Genomic DNA, 16,978 nt, shown 5'->3' with positions numbered 1-16,978 from the left:
TTCCTACTAGATTGCAAGCTCCCTGAGGGAAGGTCTGACATCTTACTCTTTTTCCTTTCCTCTCCATGTCCCAGCACAGTGTAATGCACAGATGTTTATCATTGTTCATTGGATGGGAACTTGCATTCTTACAGGAAACAAGACATAAAAAGCCTGCACTCTTATAGAAAATAATACATTTTAAAAAGAGGCCCCTTATACCAAGGGGTAATTTAATATTTATCCATCTTTGTATTCCCAGTACCTAGCAGGTACTTAATAAATGCTTGCTACACACGCACGCGCGCACACCACACACACATGCACAGATACATGCACACACACACATGCACACACACATGCACGCACACACGTTTCAAAATTGTAGAAAACTTATCAAAAGTGTGTGCTGATAATCATGTCAACACATCTTTATTAAGGTCAATAATTTTTGCCAGGCACAGGATCTGCGTGTATAACAATGTGGGAATGGTGATGGTATTTCCACTTGTAAGTCTACTAAGAGATAATCGCTGTGTCCTTTCTTTAAGTTGTTTCATTTAATCCTCCCAGTGTGCCTACGAGGTTCTACTATCCTTCTTTCACATATGAGGAAACAAAGATTTGCTCAAGATCATCCAGCTAGTGAGTAGGATGAAGGTTGGTTTGGAGCCCAGTTTTGTCTAATGGCAGAGCTCACGGTAGCCTACCCTGGGGTTCAGTGAAACAAGGAAGGCTCCTTGGAGAAGGAAGTGGACATGGCGCCCCAAAGAGGAAGGGATGAAGGTGTTTCTGAGAAGGGGCTGGGACGTGGTCTTGAAAGTAGTCACGGGATATTTGAGTTGCAGGAACCCTTTGAGGTCTGTTCCCATTTCTTCATTCTACAGGTCAGGGGCCTGACGGACTGAGAGGGGAAATAACTTGCCCAAAGTGACGTAGAACGCTAGTGACAAGTGTGAAATTTGAACCCGGGGCTCCAGGTTCTGAGTTCACTTCTGCTACCCATATTCCTTTAACTTAAAAAAGAAAAGAAAAGGAACATCATTTCCTACGCTCTTTACAACAGCCAAGACACAGAAACAACCTAAATGTCCATCAACAGATGAATGGATAAAAAAGATGTGGTGTACATATATACGATGGACTATTACTCAGCCATAAAAAAGAATGAAATAATGTCATTTGGGGCAACATGGATGGACCTAGAAATTATCATACTAAGTGAAGTAAGTCAGACAGAGAAAGACAAATATACGATATCACTTACATGTGGAATCTAAAATATGAAACAAATGAACTTATCTACAAAATAGAAGCAGACACAGATAGAGAACAGATTTTCAGTTGCCAGGGGGCAAAGGGGTGGAGGAGGGATGGATTGGGAGTTTGGAATTAGCAGATGCAAATTATTATACATAGAATAGATAAACAACAAGGCCCTACTTTATAGCACAGGGAACTATATTCAATATCCTGTAATAAACCATAGTGGAAAAGAATATGAAAAAGAATATATATTGTGTATCTATATATACATATATATATGATAATCACTTTGCTGTACGGCAGAAATTAACACATTGTAAATCAACTATACTTCAATAAAATAAATAAGAATAATTTCCTGAATGCCTGTTCCACTGCCAGCTGTAGGAGTGGGGTGAGGACATCTCATGGGAACACCAGGAATGGTAGCTCCTCTGGCCTCGGAGATGAGTCTCCTTCCTTGCCGCCTTAGCAGGTGTGTGTGTAGTGAGGCACCTCCCACATACCTATTCTATGGGGGTTGCTTGGGTCTGAATGCCTGTGAACTTTACCCTTTCCCACCTTGTGATGGTTACAAAACATCTGCCAGTTCTTGTATTTCCTAATAGGTGTATGAGATATGTGGTTCCAGAAACTCAGAATCTTTTCACCATTGTCTCAATGCAGCCAAATCTTTCACCTCTGACATCCCATTACACTAACAGCCACACTAATAATTTGCAGCCATCTATCAACTGTGAGGGGTGAAGTGCTGTACAAACATCTTTTCAATGGGTGACTGACCAGACACTGCCTTTCTTTAGGAAAGTTCAGACTCAGGGAACTGACTTCTATATAGTTTTCAGAGCCAAGGTCAGCTGATTAGGGAGCTTCTCAAGATCAGAGCTATTGTCTTGTTCTTGTTTGATTCTCCAGTATAGGGCCAGGAGCATAATAAGTATTCAGTATATGTGCTTGGTAATGTGAAATATGTATGTGTGTGTGAGTGTGTGTGTAAAATTGAAGATGTCTCTTGCTATCAAAATATTCATTTCACTATATTTCATGGACTATGTATGTGCATACATACATGTACATTTAAATCTGGCATCTATATTTGCTTTAAAATCATGAATAAAACAAGTTATATTAATCTGTTCATCCCCTCCCCCTAACACACATAAATAGGGGGACCCCTCTGTCACCTTGGTCTTACAAGTATTATTCCATTTATAAATGTTTCTTTATGAGACATTGGCTCCTTCCAGACTCAAAACTAAGCAAGGCTGTGATCTACTGTAGGCAAGTTTGTGTCTACTCTGGAGCTTGCCAAGTAGTCTTGATCAGAACTAAGTCTGACCCTGTTTGGTCTGCAGGAGACCCGGTCCCCTGGCTTTATGTCGGCCTGAATGGCCCAGCTCCTACAGATCACAATGCCATGGAGGCTAAGGATTCAGCTGAATCAAGCTGCCTCGGACCACATTAACCTTTCACTGATCCCTTTCTTGTTCAGCTAGGAAGAAGTTAGTTGAATTAGCAAGCTGCCACACACTGGAAAAAGAGAATCAGGGCCCAGGCGAGACAGAACCTCAGAGCCAAAATGCTCCCTCTCAGGTGCATCAGCCAACCTTGAAAACATCTTTGTACTGCGAGCCACTTGCCGATTCTGGAAAAGTTTGTCAACCCATTGTTTTGCCATTCTCCCCAATAGCACTCAGTGTGTGAGTCGGCGTGGTATACCGTGAGATCAGATTCCGTTTGGTAGAAAACCAAATGTACTTTCCTAAAGGATCATTTCTTTATTTAACCTCTGAAAGTGGGAAGATAGACACCAATTTACTGATTATACTCCAGTCTAGACCCCTGCAGAAATCCAGCAGGCTTTTCTCATAGTCATTTTGGAACAACCTGACATCGGTCATGTCCCTCCAATTCCTTGCTAAGTAACAGATCCAATGTGAAACCCAGTACGTAGGGACACCATGTGGGGCTTTCTCTAGAGAACTCTGAGTTGAATTACATGTGTTTTAAGTATGCAGTGTGTGCCTTCTTTTTCAGAGTTTAGCCAACAGAAATATTTGACTTGAGAATGCATGTATGATATAATCCCATTCACGGTAAAGAGTTCCCATCCTGTTTAATTATCTTCATGTAAGCAATATTCTATTTACATTTTTTTTTCCAGAACACTTGGTAAAAATTTTTCAAATGGAAAGAGTATACTGCTTAACACTGTTTTTCCCCCATAGCAGGCACCCCAGGAGTGTGTATTTAATGGAATCCAAATAATTATTCCTGCATTTCAATATTTAGCTGGTAAAATTTTGCACTGAAATGTGCATCTTTTTTGGCTCCAGTTTAGTAGTATTGAAGGGAAATACAGATCCTTTCATTCCTGACTGATTTACTTGGTTGAGGACGTATAACTCTGTAGAAAAGTTGTATTCCAAGAGGCTTTAAAAAACCTCTTGTTTTTACTTTTGAAGTTTCACGAGAGCTTTGTGTTAATATAAAGAACACTAATATACCCTGGGTTGAAAGCTGTGTTGAAAATAAAAGAATACATTTATTAGAGGCATGTATTACAAATAGCATCTAGCCACACAGGAAGGTTACGACAATATCTGAAATTCTGTTGCTCATTAGTTGTAGGGTGAGAATGAAATACATTTCTAAAGGGCAAGGTCAATATTACATTATCCTGGAAATGTCTTTGTTAAATAAATGTGTAAATATTTCAAATAAGTATTGTGAGAATATATTTCTATTGGGGACATATCTATAGGATGAATGATTCTTCTTGTAATTGCAGGAGCACATGTCATGTTACATGTCATTCCCGATTACCGATTTCATTTGAAATGGCCTGGAAATAAATACCAATTACTAGTAATGTAAGACTATTTACCTTGGAGTCAGATGTCTGACAGGCAGACCAAATGGATTTGGTCATTTTCAAAGCATTATTTTCTAAAGCAGCATGCTGTTTTAAAGTAACACTGAATTTTCAGAGTGGTATATCTGGATTCGTTTGCAGCGAGTATGGACAAACACCCCTATGAGCAGGCACTCTCTGATGTTTTTCCATCCTTTAACAATACAAAGGATAGAAAATCATATCCAGGACCTACCAACAGGACAGCTTGGCATTACCCATCCTTGTTAAAGTCGTTAGGATGAGGGAAATCAAGAACCAAATATGAAGGATAGTGTCAGTGTAACTGAGGGGTGTTGCCTCACTGGAAGATGCAGTTGCATCATGGGAACGTGGTGTGACTTAATTTCATCATTATAAACATCACAGTGGGTATGGTTGATTCATTTGAAACCCTTGTCCACTTCGCTATGGCTGCGCAGCTGAGTTAACATGGGTAGATCTTGACTCCACGTTTTTAGGATTTCTTATTTTTGTGGTTTTATTTGGGGAAAACTCTAAAGAAAAAAACTGTGTTGGGATGACTTTAGTTGAAATCAAACTTTTATAAAGCTGCAGCTTGATTTAATGTACGATGAATTTTTTTTTTTTTGACCTTCTAAATCAGAGCGCTCTGTAAATTTTGCCTTGAAGGGGGATGCGGGGGTGGGAGTGTATGAATCCTAGTTTTTCCAGTGCTGATTGTCTGCATGTGTTTTAAATTATGGGCCAACTCAGAGTCAAGGACAACTCGGTTATATGGGAAAAAATGTTAGGACTCTCCTTGTTTAACTACCATGAATGCAACAACTAATAACCATCTAGTATTTGCGTTGTAAATGGAGACACAGGCCATCAGAAAAGAAAGCAGAGTTGAAATTGTGTGAAGGAACTGGAGTAGGTAACAAACTTGGCTTTTGATAATTTTTTCTGCTACACTCAATACTGTTGACAAGCCTGCAGAAATTTTAAATAACACAGACTATGGGTATGTAGCATCTGAAATTCATAGTAAAGAGATTCATCTGACAATAATATCATGATTTAAGTTTCCACAAGACCAGTAAAAATGATTGTTTGGAAGGAATTAGGTCTTAGCTGCAAGTTAAAATTCACAAAGTTGACCTTTAGAGGTTGTTTGCTTTTTTGTTGCTGTTGTTTTTTTCTTTTTTGTTTTTCCTGTCCAAAGTACCACAACATCTCATTTTTAGGGTATGAAAACTAGAACCTTTTCCACTTGTAGATTGGTTCTCTGGAGAGAATGGTGGATATATGGAAGAGCCTGGGAAATTAGTGGCTCAAATCGGCTGGCGACGAGTTCATTTAGGTGATTCACACAGAGTTTTCTGCTCTCCTTCCAGGTATCAGTGGTCCTGGGGGAAGGGAGAGGTGTAAACCAGGACCTTAGGTGTAGGTGTGATGAGAAATATCATCGTCTGGGTGGGCGGAGTTCCTCCTTCCCAGGCCGAGCCTCCCAGGATCTTACTGAGGAGGCGCTTACTCCACTCCCTGAGCAGTCCGGATGACTGCGTTCTCCACGGCCCCCGGAGGGGGCTTTACCTTCCGAATAAAGCTGGGGTGATCTGGGAAATTGGAAGTGAGGGTGACTACAACACCCCCCGCCCCCGCGCCAGACCGAACAAACCCCTCTTTTCCGCCAACGAGTTGGCACAGTTATCACCCCTGGGAGATCCGGAAAGAGAGCAGGAAAGTAGCGTCTGGTTGCGCCCCTCTAGCCCAAGAGGTGCGGGAGAAAGTAGACGCGCGATCTTCCGGGCGCTGCACGCCGAAAGCGCCCGGGCGGCCACAGGTGCCCAGGGAGGCGAGGAGAAGGCCGGGGGCCCGGGTGCGGGCCGGGGGCGTGGGAGGGCAGCGCCAGCGCGGGTGCGCCCGGGAGCCGCCGCCGCTCACCTGCCTGGGGGGGCGGGGCGGGGCGCGGCGCTAGGGCGCCCCCGCCTCCCGCCGCCCGCCTCCCGGCCGGGGAGGAACCGGAGGGGCGCGGTGTAAACAGAGCGGCGGCCGTGATGTCAGCCGGTCACATGGAGCCTCTTATGGCTCGGGATGGCTCTCGGCGGACGGGCAGCTGCGGCAGCTGCTGCTGTGGCTCAGGCGGCGGCGGCGCGGCGGCGGCGGCAGAGGGGGCTCCGGGGTCGGACCATCCGCTCTCCCTGCGCTCTCCGCACCGCGGCTTAAATGATGTATTTTGTGATCGCAGCGATGAAAGGTGAGCCCGGGCGCCCCGCCGGGGCCGGGTGGGCTGGCTGCTCCGGGGGGCGGGGAGGCGGGCGCGCAGGGGGAGGGGTGGGCGCGCCTGCCCGAGCGCACGTACTGCCCGGGGCTGGGCGCTGGAGCCCCGCCAGGGCTTTTTGGGCCCCTGCAGGGCGCCCCCTGAGCCCGGTCGCGGGATCTGCCTGCCTCCTGTCGGGGGCAAAGGCGCATGGGCTGGACCCCTCTCTTCTGTCCTCTCCGGCTTCTGTCAGTCGCCCAGGTCCGCCTGGCACCCGGCGGGGCGCCCGGAAGAAAGTTTGCTGGGAGTCGCCGCGCTTCTGGCAGGGAGGGGAGGGTCTGAGGAGCTCGGAGGAAGCCAAGGGGCGCCCGCGACGGGTCCCCAGGGCCCGCACCCCGGACAGCTCCGGCCTACGTAGGGAAGGCGCCGCGCCCGGGCCGGGCCGAGCGTGCGCCCGGGCGCGGTGTCATTCCTGGGGACTGCTCAGCGTCCCGGGCCTTGCACCCTGCTCCTCCCCGCCCCCCTCCGCCGCCCGGCGGCCCCGAGCGCCAGGGCGGCCGCCTGCAGGGGTAGTGCGGCCGGTCCGCGCTGCGTGCCCGCCGCGGCCGCTTCCGAAAGCGCGCAGGCCCGAGCGAGACGGGCTTCTGGAGCGTGCCAAGACTCCCTGGGCGGCAGCCGCAGCGCACCCTCACTTGATACTTTGGGTTGTGGATGGATGTGGGGAGGCAACTTCTCCCCCCGCACAGGATTCGCGGGCAGTGGTGGAGGTTAGACGGCGGCGAAGGCCGGCGGGCGCGGGTTAGTCGCGGCCAGACCTCCTCGTCCGGCCTTCCGCCCTGATCCGAAGTCCTTTGCCGGGCTGGTGGCGGGATGGCAGCGGGGACTGGTTGCAGAGAGGACTGGCTTCAGGTCTTCTCAGGTGAGGAGGAAAGAAACCATGGCAAGTCAGGGAAAATATAATGGGAAAGCCAAAGTTTGGAGGTGCGCAGGAACTCGCCTGCGCCGTCCGGACAAGCCGAGACACGCAAACAGCCCGAGAGAAAACTCAGCCCGCAGCCCTCCGCCGGCTCGTGCGCCAGCAGGTTCTTCGGGGCCGATAATCTGCCCGCAGACCCGGCCGCTGGGAGTGGGGATTTAGAGCCCCATCTGTTTGCGGCGGACAGGGCTCCCCTCATACGCAGCAGTTTTGCAGACCCAGACTGTCCTGCGGGTTCTGCCCATCCGTGCGGGCGCGGAGCGCTCGTTAAACGTTTGCTAAGGTTGAGGTTTTGTTGCAATCCTAGATGAAGGACACCAGTTCGGTATCTGCACTGGGTTTACTTTCGGATCACCGAGCTTTGCCTTTCTTCACTAGAGATTGGGTGGCATCTCTTTTATTAATTATTAACAGGCCGAAACGTACTGGACGCTAAGATGAGCTGCTTGAGATGAAATCTTTCTATACGACGTGCCCAGAGCAAATTTTTGTCTTTTCCCCGGTGGCTTGGGGGAAATGAAATTTAATCATTTTTAGAATATGCAACAGATAAAGGAAAGGGTAGGAGACCTCTACGTTCTTAAGCACTTAACTTTTTTTTTCTTCCCAAAATGATTTTAAGATTTTCTTACCGACTTCTTATGCAGACGAAACGTATGCTTCTCCCCTCCCCCTCTAAAAAACTTTTATGCTATTCCTAGCGGTTCATTAATCCTGTAAGAGTAAAACGATTCAGATAGCCTTTGTAGTTAAGACATTTTCTTCTGTTTTTTCTTTAAGGCGTGAAATAGATTTGGGGAGGTGTCAATGTTAATCCTTATCTATTTTATTTAGTATGATTGGTGTCGACTGAGGAAGGGTGAGCAGCTGATACTATTTCCCCTAATGAACACTAACCACCAAACAATAAGGAAAGTGCGTCTGAATGTTTTAACTTAATGTTGATGTTTCTGAGTACATAGGCTTTTGGTTTTGTAGTGCTAGCACAAAATGAAGTTCCATAGTATCCCTTAGTGATATAACCATGGGAATCACACCGCCACTATATCCCCCAAAAGCTCTAGCCCACACATTTGTCTTGGAGTGACCTCTGGCTGCCACAAGATAATAGATGCATAGTATTGTGCTTTGCGAAAAGTAGCTCAGATGTACTGGCAATTCAGTTTTTCTATAAGCTCAGCTGCGGGGGGGCGGAGGGGGAAGGTGTAGAAATAAAATGCATTTAGACAATTAGAATATTTCATTCCCAATATCATAATATCCTGTGTCTTAATGGGATTATCTTGCTTTGGAGCTTATTTAAACTGAAGAAAAATAGTTTGTGGAAAATAAGGAATGCTGTAAATGTTTCCGTATCAGATTTAAGGGGGAAAAAAACTGTCCCAGAGTCATATTAAATACTTCCCTACTGCCTCTCAGTTTTAATAGTTAAATTGGTCCCATATGTAAGAGAGTTTGTGTAATTAGGTTTTTTATACAAAACAGAAACACTCTTTACAATACAGTTTTTTGGTATGTGTATGCATGTGGCTGGGGGAGGAGAGAACAAGCCACCATAAAAGAGAAACATTCTCTTTGTTGGCTGATTTACTGATGTTTTTAAAACATCATTAAAGCAGGCCTTTTGAACTCACCAAAGAAGAAAATCCTTCCTCTGCATTAGTTGTCAAATAAGTTTAGGCTTAAAGTGGGCTTGTGCTTAGAAGTAATAAATCTTCATTTGAGCAACTCTAGTCTCATCCTTCAGTTTTGTTTTTGTTTAATTAACAACAGAATTCCAGTACCATTTGGATTGCTTCTTGAGCAAATGGAGAGAGCCAGAGATAACATTTATAATCAGGGGAGCACTTGTTCTACGCATCGTAAAAGTGCTTTGGCCAAATGTCAGGCAGCAGCCAGTGCTGAAGGGAAATGCGAGCGCTTCATCAGTTTTAGTAGATTATACCCCCCTTTGCTTCCTAGCAGCGGAGCACTCAGCCTGTGTTCATGTAAATGGAGTTAAGGGAGTGAAGGGAGGCTTAAGGGGAATGTCTGTCCCATCATAGATTCTTCCCTCAGCACAATCCATGTACAAACACAAGGCATGTTACCGCTTTGAAACTACTGTATATGTGGGTGATAAGGGGTATTTCCAACTCTAGTAAATGTGATTTTATAGTTTTAAAGAATTTGGCCTTTCTCTTTCCCAAATGAAATTTGAATTTTATCCCTCGTCTTATTTTAAGTACTGTGTCAGTGGTATCCCTTAGCTGGGATTTTTTTTTCCATTTTCATGACCTTTGATGGGTAGGATTGGAAGAGGGTGATGGCTGGATCTTGGAAAGAGAAAACTCAAATAGCTATTTCAGACCCCAGAGTGCTTAGCAGACAAGGAGAGGTCAGTTCTTTTAAAGACAAAGAGGATCTCTGAGTCCATTTGTCCACTGGGTGAGGAGGGAGCTCAGACCTTCTATGAAGTGGAGAATATTTTAGAAGCACCATTTTCATGAGCAGTCGCTTGATTTTACATATTTCAATCACATCACTTTCAATTTATCATAAGTAAACCACTTTGCCCTCGATTTGAATTGAGTACCATATAATTTCTTTAATGCTGCCCAGTTATAAAATAATACAATTTCTAAACAGACTTAGTCCTTTAAATATATATATGATTTAAATATTAGGGCTTTTTTTTTTTTTACTATCTAGTAGATATATTAGTAAATATATTAATAGTTCTTACTAGACTCCTTTTTTTCCCAACCTTTCCCTCCCAGCCAAGTGAATCACAATAAAATGGATGAGGTCAGCAAGTAGATAATTGCAAAGCATCAGCAGTAGCACCTAGCTACTTTGTAATTTGCTCTGGGGCACCTAAGAAAATCATATTCACAAATGACCATTTACTGGGAGAAAAAGTTACTGGATGGTTAGATACATAGATAGATAGCTAGATCTGCAGAGGTAGAGTTGAGTTTTCTTAAAATCTTCTCAGCTTATTTTAGTAATCAATAAACCCCTTGTGTTGAACTAATCTATGAATACTTTGTCATAGAAATTTTCTGCATGGATTCTAAGTATTCACAGTGTTTATTAATAAGAAATCAAGCCCGCCTTAACCTATATATTTCATATTTATTAATTTAAAAAAACATAATTAGATGCTCAGAGTTAGCCTTTATGTTTCTGTGCTTTAAAAATAATAATAATTTGGAGGGGTCCACCAGTGACAACACAGATGTGAATTCACATTTGATATTATCTCAAAGACCACATATTGACCCTTTGAGGAATGATTTACTTATTCTCTCTCCCTCCTCTAGCTCCTCCACCAACGATACCTCCCTTCCACACCAGCCCTTGAGTCATGGCCTTAGAGATTTGCATTCAGAGATTTTTGTATCTGTCAGTATTGTCTGTGACATGATTGATCATGGTTTTTCTGTTCATTGTCAGAGTGCTATATCCGGAAATAAGAGGTCTAAATAGATACTAGCATATATTAGCCAACAGGCAAAACGCAAGAAAGCAGTTGAAATCTTTTGTTTCTGGATTTTCTAAGCTGCATTTGTTAGCCCTCATCATAATATAAGGAAGAATTATGATGACTTTAAAATCTTTGTATAAAAATTAATGTCAAACCTGTTCCCTAGGTTTGCCAGCGATTTCATTTTTTGCCTTTGATTTCATTGCCTCTGAAATTTACTAAGCATTTCATAAACAAATCGCAGTTTGATGTTAATCTATGTTTGTTTTCTGCTTTATGGTTTGCAGCCATTCTTGTCGCATTTAATCTTCCCTGGGAAGTCATTGACACTGTCGTGGTTTTTAGTCGAAGAAACTGAGGCTCACAGAGGTTATGTGTTGGTTAGCCAAGCTTGACAAGTGAAGCGAGGGCTAGAGCCCTAATTTCTACTGTCTTCACGCTGCCTCCCCTGGAGGAAGCTGTGAAAATGTCCTCGATATAACTTTGTCTCTAGTTAGTGGAAATTATAACTCTGGCGTTTATAAGGGAAAAAAATAGATTCAATTATGTAATGCTTTGCTGAGCCTAATATCTTTAAATTACTATTTAATAAAATCAATTTGGTACAAATAGGGTTATTCTTATTTGCTTACCATTAGCTCTCTTCATCCACGATTTTCATTAAGTCTGCTTCTTGTAAGAGGATCTGAGTGAAATGTAAGCATTACTTTCCTAAAGAATATGGAATACTATGAAATGCAGCTAACCTGTGTAACCTAACTCCATTATGAGAAAATCGAGCTGGAGACTTATCTATATGGTCCACTTAGCTTTAGGCAAAGGGAGCATTCAAAAACGCATCTTCTAAATTTCATATCCCTTTATGGAGTAGAAAACTCATGAATCCTTGGGCTTGTGAGTGCTGTCCTGGTTGTTTCCATGACAGCTAACGGGCATGATCATGGGCGTATTCTTGAGAAATCTGTTGTCTTTTAGAAAATCAGAGTCAAAGTTTCCAAGTAGATAGATCTGCAAAAGCTCATTTCTCACTTGATGGGAGTTTATTTCTCTGGCAACTGGATTGAGTGGTCTTTGCCTGAAAGCAAATAAGCATCATTTCATAGAGTCTCAGGGAGAGCAGAAACCTAAAATGTCATTCAGATACACACCCTCTTGGCATTTGGTTCCTCTCCACGGCGTTCCTGGCAAATTGTCTGGTTATGCTTGAACACCTCCTATGATGGGGAGCTCACTATCGTTAGAGGAAGCTTATTCCATCTTGAATAAGAAAATTATTTTTATTTCAAGCATAAGTCTCTCTTTTGCACTTTTAATCCCTCGATTCTGATCCTTTCTTTTGGGGCTGTGTACAATACAATTTAATCCATCTTTCATATGAAAGATTGAAAGATTGTCAGTTATTTGAAGACTAAGTATGAAACACACACACACCCTCCCTCAATCTTTGCTGTGTGTCTCCACTCCATTCTGTTCACAGTCAGCCTTCTAGCAACCTTGGTCATTTTTTTCCTCAAGCACATTTCAGTTTGACTAGAACCTCTTGAATTTTTGTACCACAACCCGAGTCCTAGTTGTGATATGATTGACTCAGCACTTAACCCACCATGTAGTAAAGAGAAAAGAGTTTAAATTTTGTTTTAATTTTTTTAAGATTCATAAGCTAGGTTGTATCTTTTGAACGTCATGACTAGCCTTTGTGCTACCGTTGTAATTTGTGAAAGTGGACCTTTGACCTACTTAGAAATACTTTTGGATGAACTGAAGTTGATATTAAATATCCAAGAAAATCAAAGATATTGAAAAAATAATTAAAGGAACATGAGAAGCATTTCTGAGGTGTTTTTCGCCAAAGTAGTGTGTCAGAGCTGAAATAAGGCTGCCCTCTAGTGGTTACTTTCTCATGGAATGCTAAAAGTGGTAACAGTGCCAATGCATTTCCCATCAGGCTAGTGGAGAAGGTCAAAGGTTGAAGTTATTTTCTCGATTGCTGTGGGACTTTCTACATCAGATTCAAAAGTGTAATTTATTGTTTTGCATGGTTGTTAGAAATGCGTCTGTGGGAGAGATAATGAATGTTAAAAGTTTGCTTGGAAGGGAATTTTTTTTTAAACTTAAGATAAAGTTGATTTATAAAATTCTGTTTGGCTCCATATTAAAGTTAAATATTTAAGTGAGATTTGGTTTGTGAGTAAACAATTATGACCTTTGTGGTAATCCTTGGGTTTTTTTGTTGTTTGGTTGTTTGTTTTTAGAATTTCAACCTCAATTCTATTCCTCTACCCTCGAATATTTTTTAAAAAGAGATTGTCAGTCATTTTGATCAGAGAAATCCGGCATCTTCCCTTTTTAAATCTAAAGTGTTTTTTTTCTTTCAAAAAAGGGAAACATTTAGAAAGAAGTAAACTATTGTTGATATTTTTGGCAATAGAGCAATTTTTCAATGGATGCAAAACTATTAACCCGCTGGTTTCTGAAGTCTTAGGGTTAGAGCATTTTATTCACTTAAGTATATACAACTTGCCAAAGAAATTGAGTATATGTTACACAGGTTTTTAGAACATTTTATCATTTATGCTTTAAAACAGTGCACAAAGTAGAGATAAGCATTCGTTTGTGTAATTTTTAGGATAATAGATAATACAAGTGAAATGTGTGCTTAGATTTCAGTGGTATATTGAGTGTGAAACTATTACGAAACAATCTGGTTTCTGTATTGGAATCAAAGAAATGATTATTGACCTTCCTATTTCCTTAAATATCTTTTGTTACTGATGCTACGGGGAGAGATGAGAATTCAAGTTTACGTGAATTTTGCATTGCTCAAGTAGTCCAGGCTTCTGAGCTGAGCTAGAATAACCAGGGTGATCTTAATGACAGATAATCACCAGGATTTTAAAGGACGACAGTGCTTACTTGTTCCTACCGGAAAGATTAAATTGCATCTTTACATGAAAAAGAAGGAAGGGAATTTTTAAAAAGTCAGGAAAACCTGCTGTTTAAACCTTTTCATCATAGAAATAAGGTAGTGGTTCAGAAGTGAAGACTTGTGGTTAAGTTTCAGATCAGTTACTGAAGCAAACCGTTTTTCAAACTGCGCCACCCAGAAGTGTGATTCTTTTACCACATGAGAAATATTCTCTTTTTCACAGAATGTTATTTTCATTTTGCAGTCGTTGGGTTTTTTTTTCTTCTTTTCTTTATCTCATATCAAATCTTCGGTAGAACCCTGGGTATAAATAACAAAATAAAGTTGTTTCAGCAAATACTTATTAAGTGCCTATTGTGTGCTACGTTGTTTAGGTGCCACCTGTGTGCTTTTATAATAGAACAAGGACACCTTCCTCCCTATCGTGTATCTTAAGCCATGAATCAGCGTTTAAAGACATGCACTGAGAAATTGCCTGCCACGCTTAACTAGAGAAAGCTGCTTTAAGACTTTTGAGCTTATAGGTTTGTAGTTTCTATGAAGTCCATGCCATTTAAAACAAAGAGTTTGTAACACGCAATGAAACATTAATGTAATTGGATAAAGTTAATCCTTCTATTTATGTGTGAACATGATTCCCTTCCAAATAAGCCATAGGGTAGCTCTAAAATCCTGCCTAAGCAGTGGCTCTGAAACTTTGGAGAGCAACCCATAACCAGAAGAGTTGCAAAGGCAGATTTCCGGGTCCCACCCATGGAGACCCTGATTCCCTCAGCCTGGTCTTCCCAACCCAGGAAGGTATTTAAAAGGTGTCTCAGGTGTTGCCAGTTCAGATGGTCCTCCTCACTCCCTCTGTGAAACCTCGCCCTTGCCTGTCAGAGCTCAGATGGGCAGCAGAATCCTCCAACCCTTCAATGGTTCCCAAATATCATTGATCTTCACGGTTAGCTGAGAAGCATTTAAAAAAACTAAGTGCCCGTTCTCTATCACCACCTATATGGATCACGATTCCGATGGTCTGGGGAGAGGCCAAGGAATCTGAATTTGTAAATCTCCCCTTGGTGACTGAGGATCTGACAGGTTTGGGAACTACTGCTCGGGTCTAACCCTCTCCTCTTACTAGTGAGGAAAGGATGCTCAGGTCAGTGATATTAAGGTAAGCCTAAACTTGCCTTTGAGGCCACTGAAATCTCCTTTCAGAGTGGGTGAGGTGCACACCATGAGCAGTTTCTGCCATTGTTTGGATGTTATTAACACATTTGAGATATTCTTCTGATTATTTCTGGCCTTTCTATCAACCAGTGTGTAGGAAAAAAGTGGGCAGGCTCCCAGTCTGTTACCCCAAATGATCCAAACAGAAGAGGCCCCTGTGATGCTTTCCCAACCCTGTATTCCTTTTCTGCATAAACCTTTCCCAGGAGCTCTGGCCTTCCAGCCCTCAGTGAGCCCCGAGGCTGGGTCTTGCCACCATTGTGACCACTCAGTGGGGCAGGCTGGGGATTGTGCCTCAAAAGTCAAGGCCAACTCCAGTGGCAACAGTGATGCCTCTTCTATGTTGCTTTTTTTTCAGCAACAAAGTCCAGGTTTTAGAGCCCTGCAAGTTGTGAATGCTTCCTATTTATAAGGTGGTGTTTCTCAGGCCCTGAGCACCTGGTGTGTATCTGCCCCCCTCCAGGCACTGGAATGGCGAAGTTTGAATGACACAGACACCACACTGCCTTTGTGCAACTTAGATTCTAGTCTGGTGAGACAGAAAAGTGGAACTACTCTGGCTGATGGTGGAGGAAGGCTGACCCCCTTCTGCACCAACTCCAGCCCCTCCTTCTTTGGAAAATGGCGGTGCCGTAGCCCATCATGTGGCAGATGTGATGTTGCCATGGGGGCAACAGCAAACACAGCAGGCTTCACCTCTGGTCTCTTCGAGTGTATGTTCTCGTGGGAAGAGGTAGATAATACCTAAGTAAACATATAAATGAACTAGATAAATACAGATAGTGACAACAGCTCGGCCAACATAGAAATTGTAACGGCTTAGAATTGCTTATGGCCTCATGGATGAACAGCAGGGAATGAAATCCAAGAATTTTTTCTAACCAGTGATGAATGTTCTGCCGTAGACCCAAGAGGGAGTTTAGAGGTCATCTGGTCTCTTAGTTCTCAGCCTTGTCTGCCCACTAGACTGTCTAGAGAGCTTTTTGAAAAACACCAGCCCAGGCTCCACTCCTGGAAGCTCTGATTTTATTGGTCTGAGGTGGGTCTCAAGTATTGATAATTTGTTAAAGCTGTCCAGATGATTCTGGTCGAGAAACCTCTGAGGTCCAACACCCTTATTTGACATGTGAGTCGTCCGTCCCCGGTGCAGGGCAGTAGTGTTGGATGGTGGAACCCCCCACCCCCACCCCCATGTAGGGTGGGAGAAGACATGGGTTCTCCTGCCAGGTCAGGCTACCTCAATTGCTCACTTTCCCCATTTGTAAAATTAGGGGAAATTGATAGCCATCAAGAGCTTTTCCAGCTCTCTCATTCTGTGAAAATGTTTGTCTTAAAACAGAAGGAAAGGTCTGGCTTCTCGTCCAAGACTGGGAGGAAGAAAACAAACACACTCTAGTTTCCTTATTCCTTGTCTCAACCCCTAATTGCTAGAGGTCCCTTCATCAGCTGATCGGTTCCTTTGGGGAGTGAAAATTTAAGGTAGAAAGAGGTAATTACTTTCTGCCAATTATTTAAATAAATTTAAGAATAAGCAAGCTTTCATTAATATTTATGCCCTGATTTAGTTCTGGTAAATTAGTCAGTATACCTTATGTATCAAATTCTAGCCCAAAGCGTTTTTTGATGGTTGAGTTAAAACCGAGGAGGTCGGGGTAGGGAGGTTGCTTAAAAATGGAAGCCCTGGAATAGTCTTAAGCATCACACACCACAGTAATTTTATTCCTTACCAAATATTCCAGGCCAGAAACCCAAAGACATTGAGTCTCTCCCAATATATTGTTTGCAGTTTTTTAACAAGCAGAAACAGTGTATCTCTCCTGTGTTGCCAGCTTAATAAAAGAAAACTACAAAACTAAGTTCTATCATGAAAAATATTCTGCTTCCTCATCTGTGACCCTGTATCTCTAAGAACTTGGGTTTCGTTGAAACATTTATTCAGAAAGATACCAGTTCATTATAAACCAGCATGGTGTGATGTAAGCACCTTAACTTTATTTCCTTTTTGTGTGGAATCTCCCAGCGGGGTTTGA

The 16,978-nt window shown here is 42.9% G+C and overlaps 1 protein-coding gene and 1 long non-coding RNA gene across 3 annotated transcripts in view; one reads left to right on the top strand and one right to left on the bottom strand.

The window, feature by feature from the left end:
• Positions 1–3,770: 3,770 nt before the first annotated feature.
• LOC132521554 (uncharacterized) lies at positions 3,771–7,315 on the bottom strand. The gene is made up of 2 exons (XR_009540917.1): positions 7,058–7,315; positions 3,771–6,684 (listed from the first exon to the last, which is right to left on the bottom strand). It is a non-coding gene; the product is annotated as an uncharacterized LOC132521554 (long non-coding RNA).
• Positions 6,163–16,978, top strand: part of RORA (RAR related orphan receptor A) — a 94,219-nt gene continuing 83,403 nt past the window's right edge. Inside the window, exon 1 of one of the 2 annotated variants that reach the window (XM_060151168.1) lies at positions 6,163–6,362. In XM_060151168.1, the coding sequence (XP_060007151.1) occupies positions 6,332–6,362 (31 nt within the window). In that variant the 5' untranslated portion in view covers positions 6,163–6,331. Of the gene's footprint in view, positions 6,363–6,928; positions 7,285–16,978 lie in introns of those variants that run through there. The other variant, XM_060151166.1, reaches the window with a different exon arrangement.

This window comes from Lagenorhynchus albirostris, chromosome 1 (assembly GCF_949774975.1).
Source record: "Lagenorhynchus albirostris chromosome 1, mLagAlb1.1, whole genome shotgun sequence".
NCBI classification, from domain to species: Eukaryota; Metazoa; Chordata; class Mammalia; order Artiodactyla; family Delphinidae; genus Lagenorhynchus; species Lagenorhynchus albirostris.
Note: the sequence above shows the minus strand (reverse complement) of the source record. Positions and strands in the feature narration are given on the sequence as shown.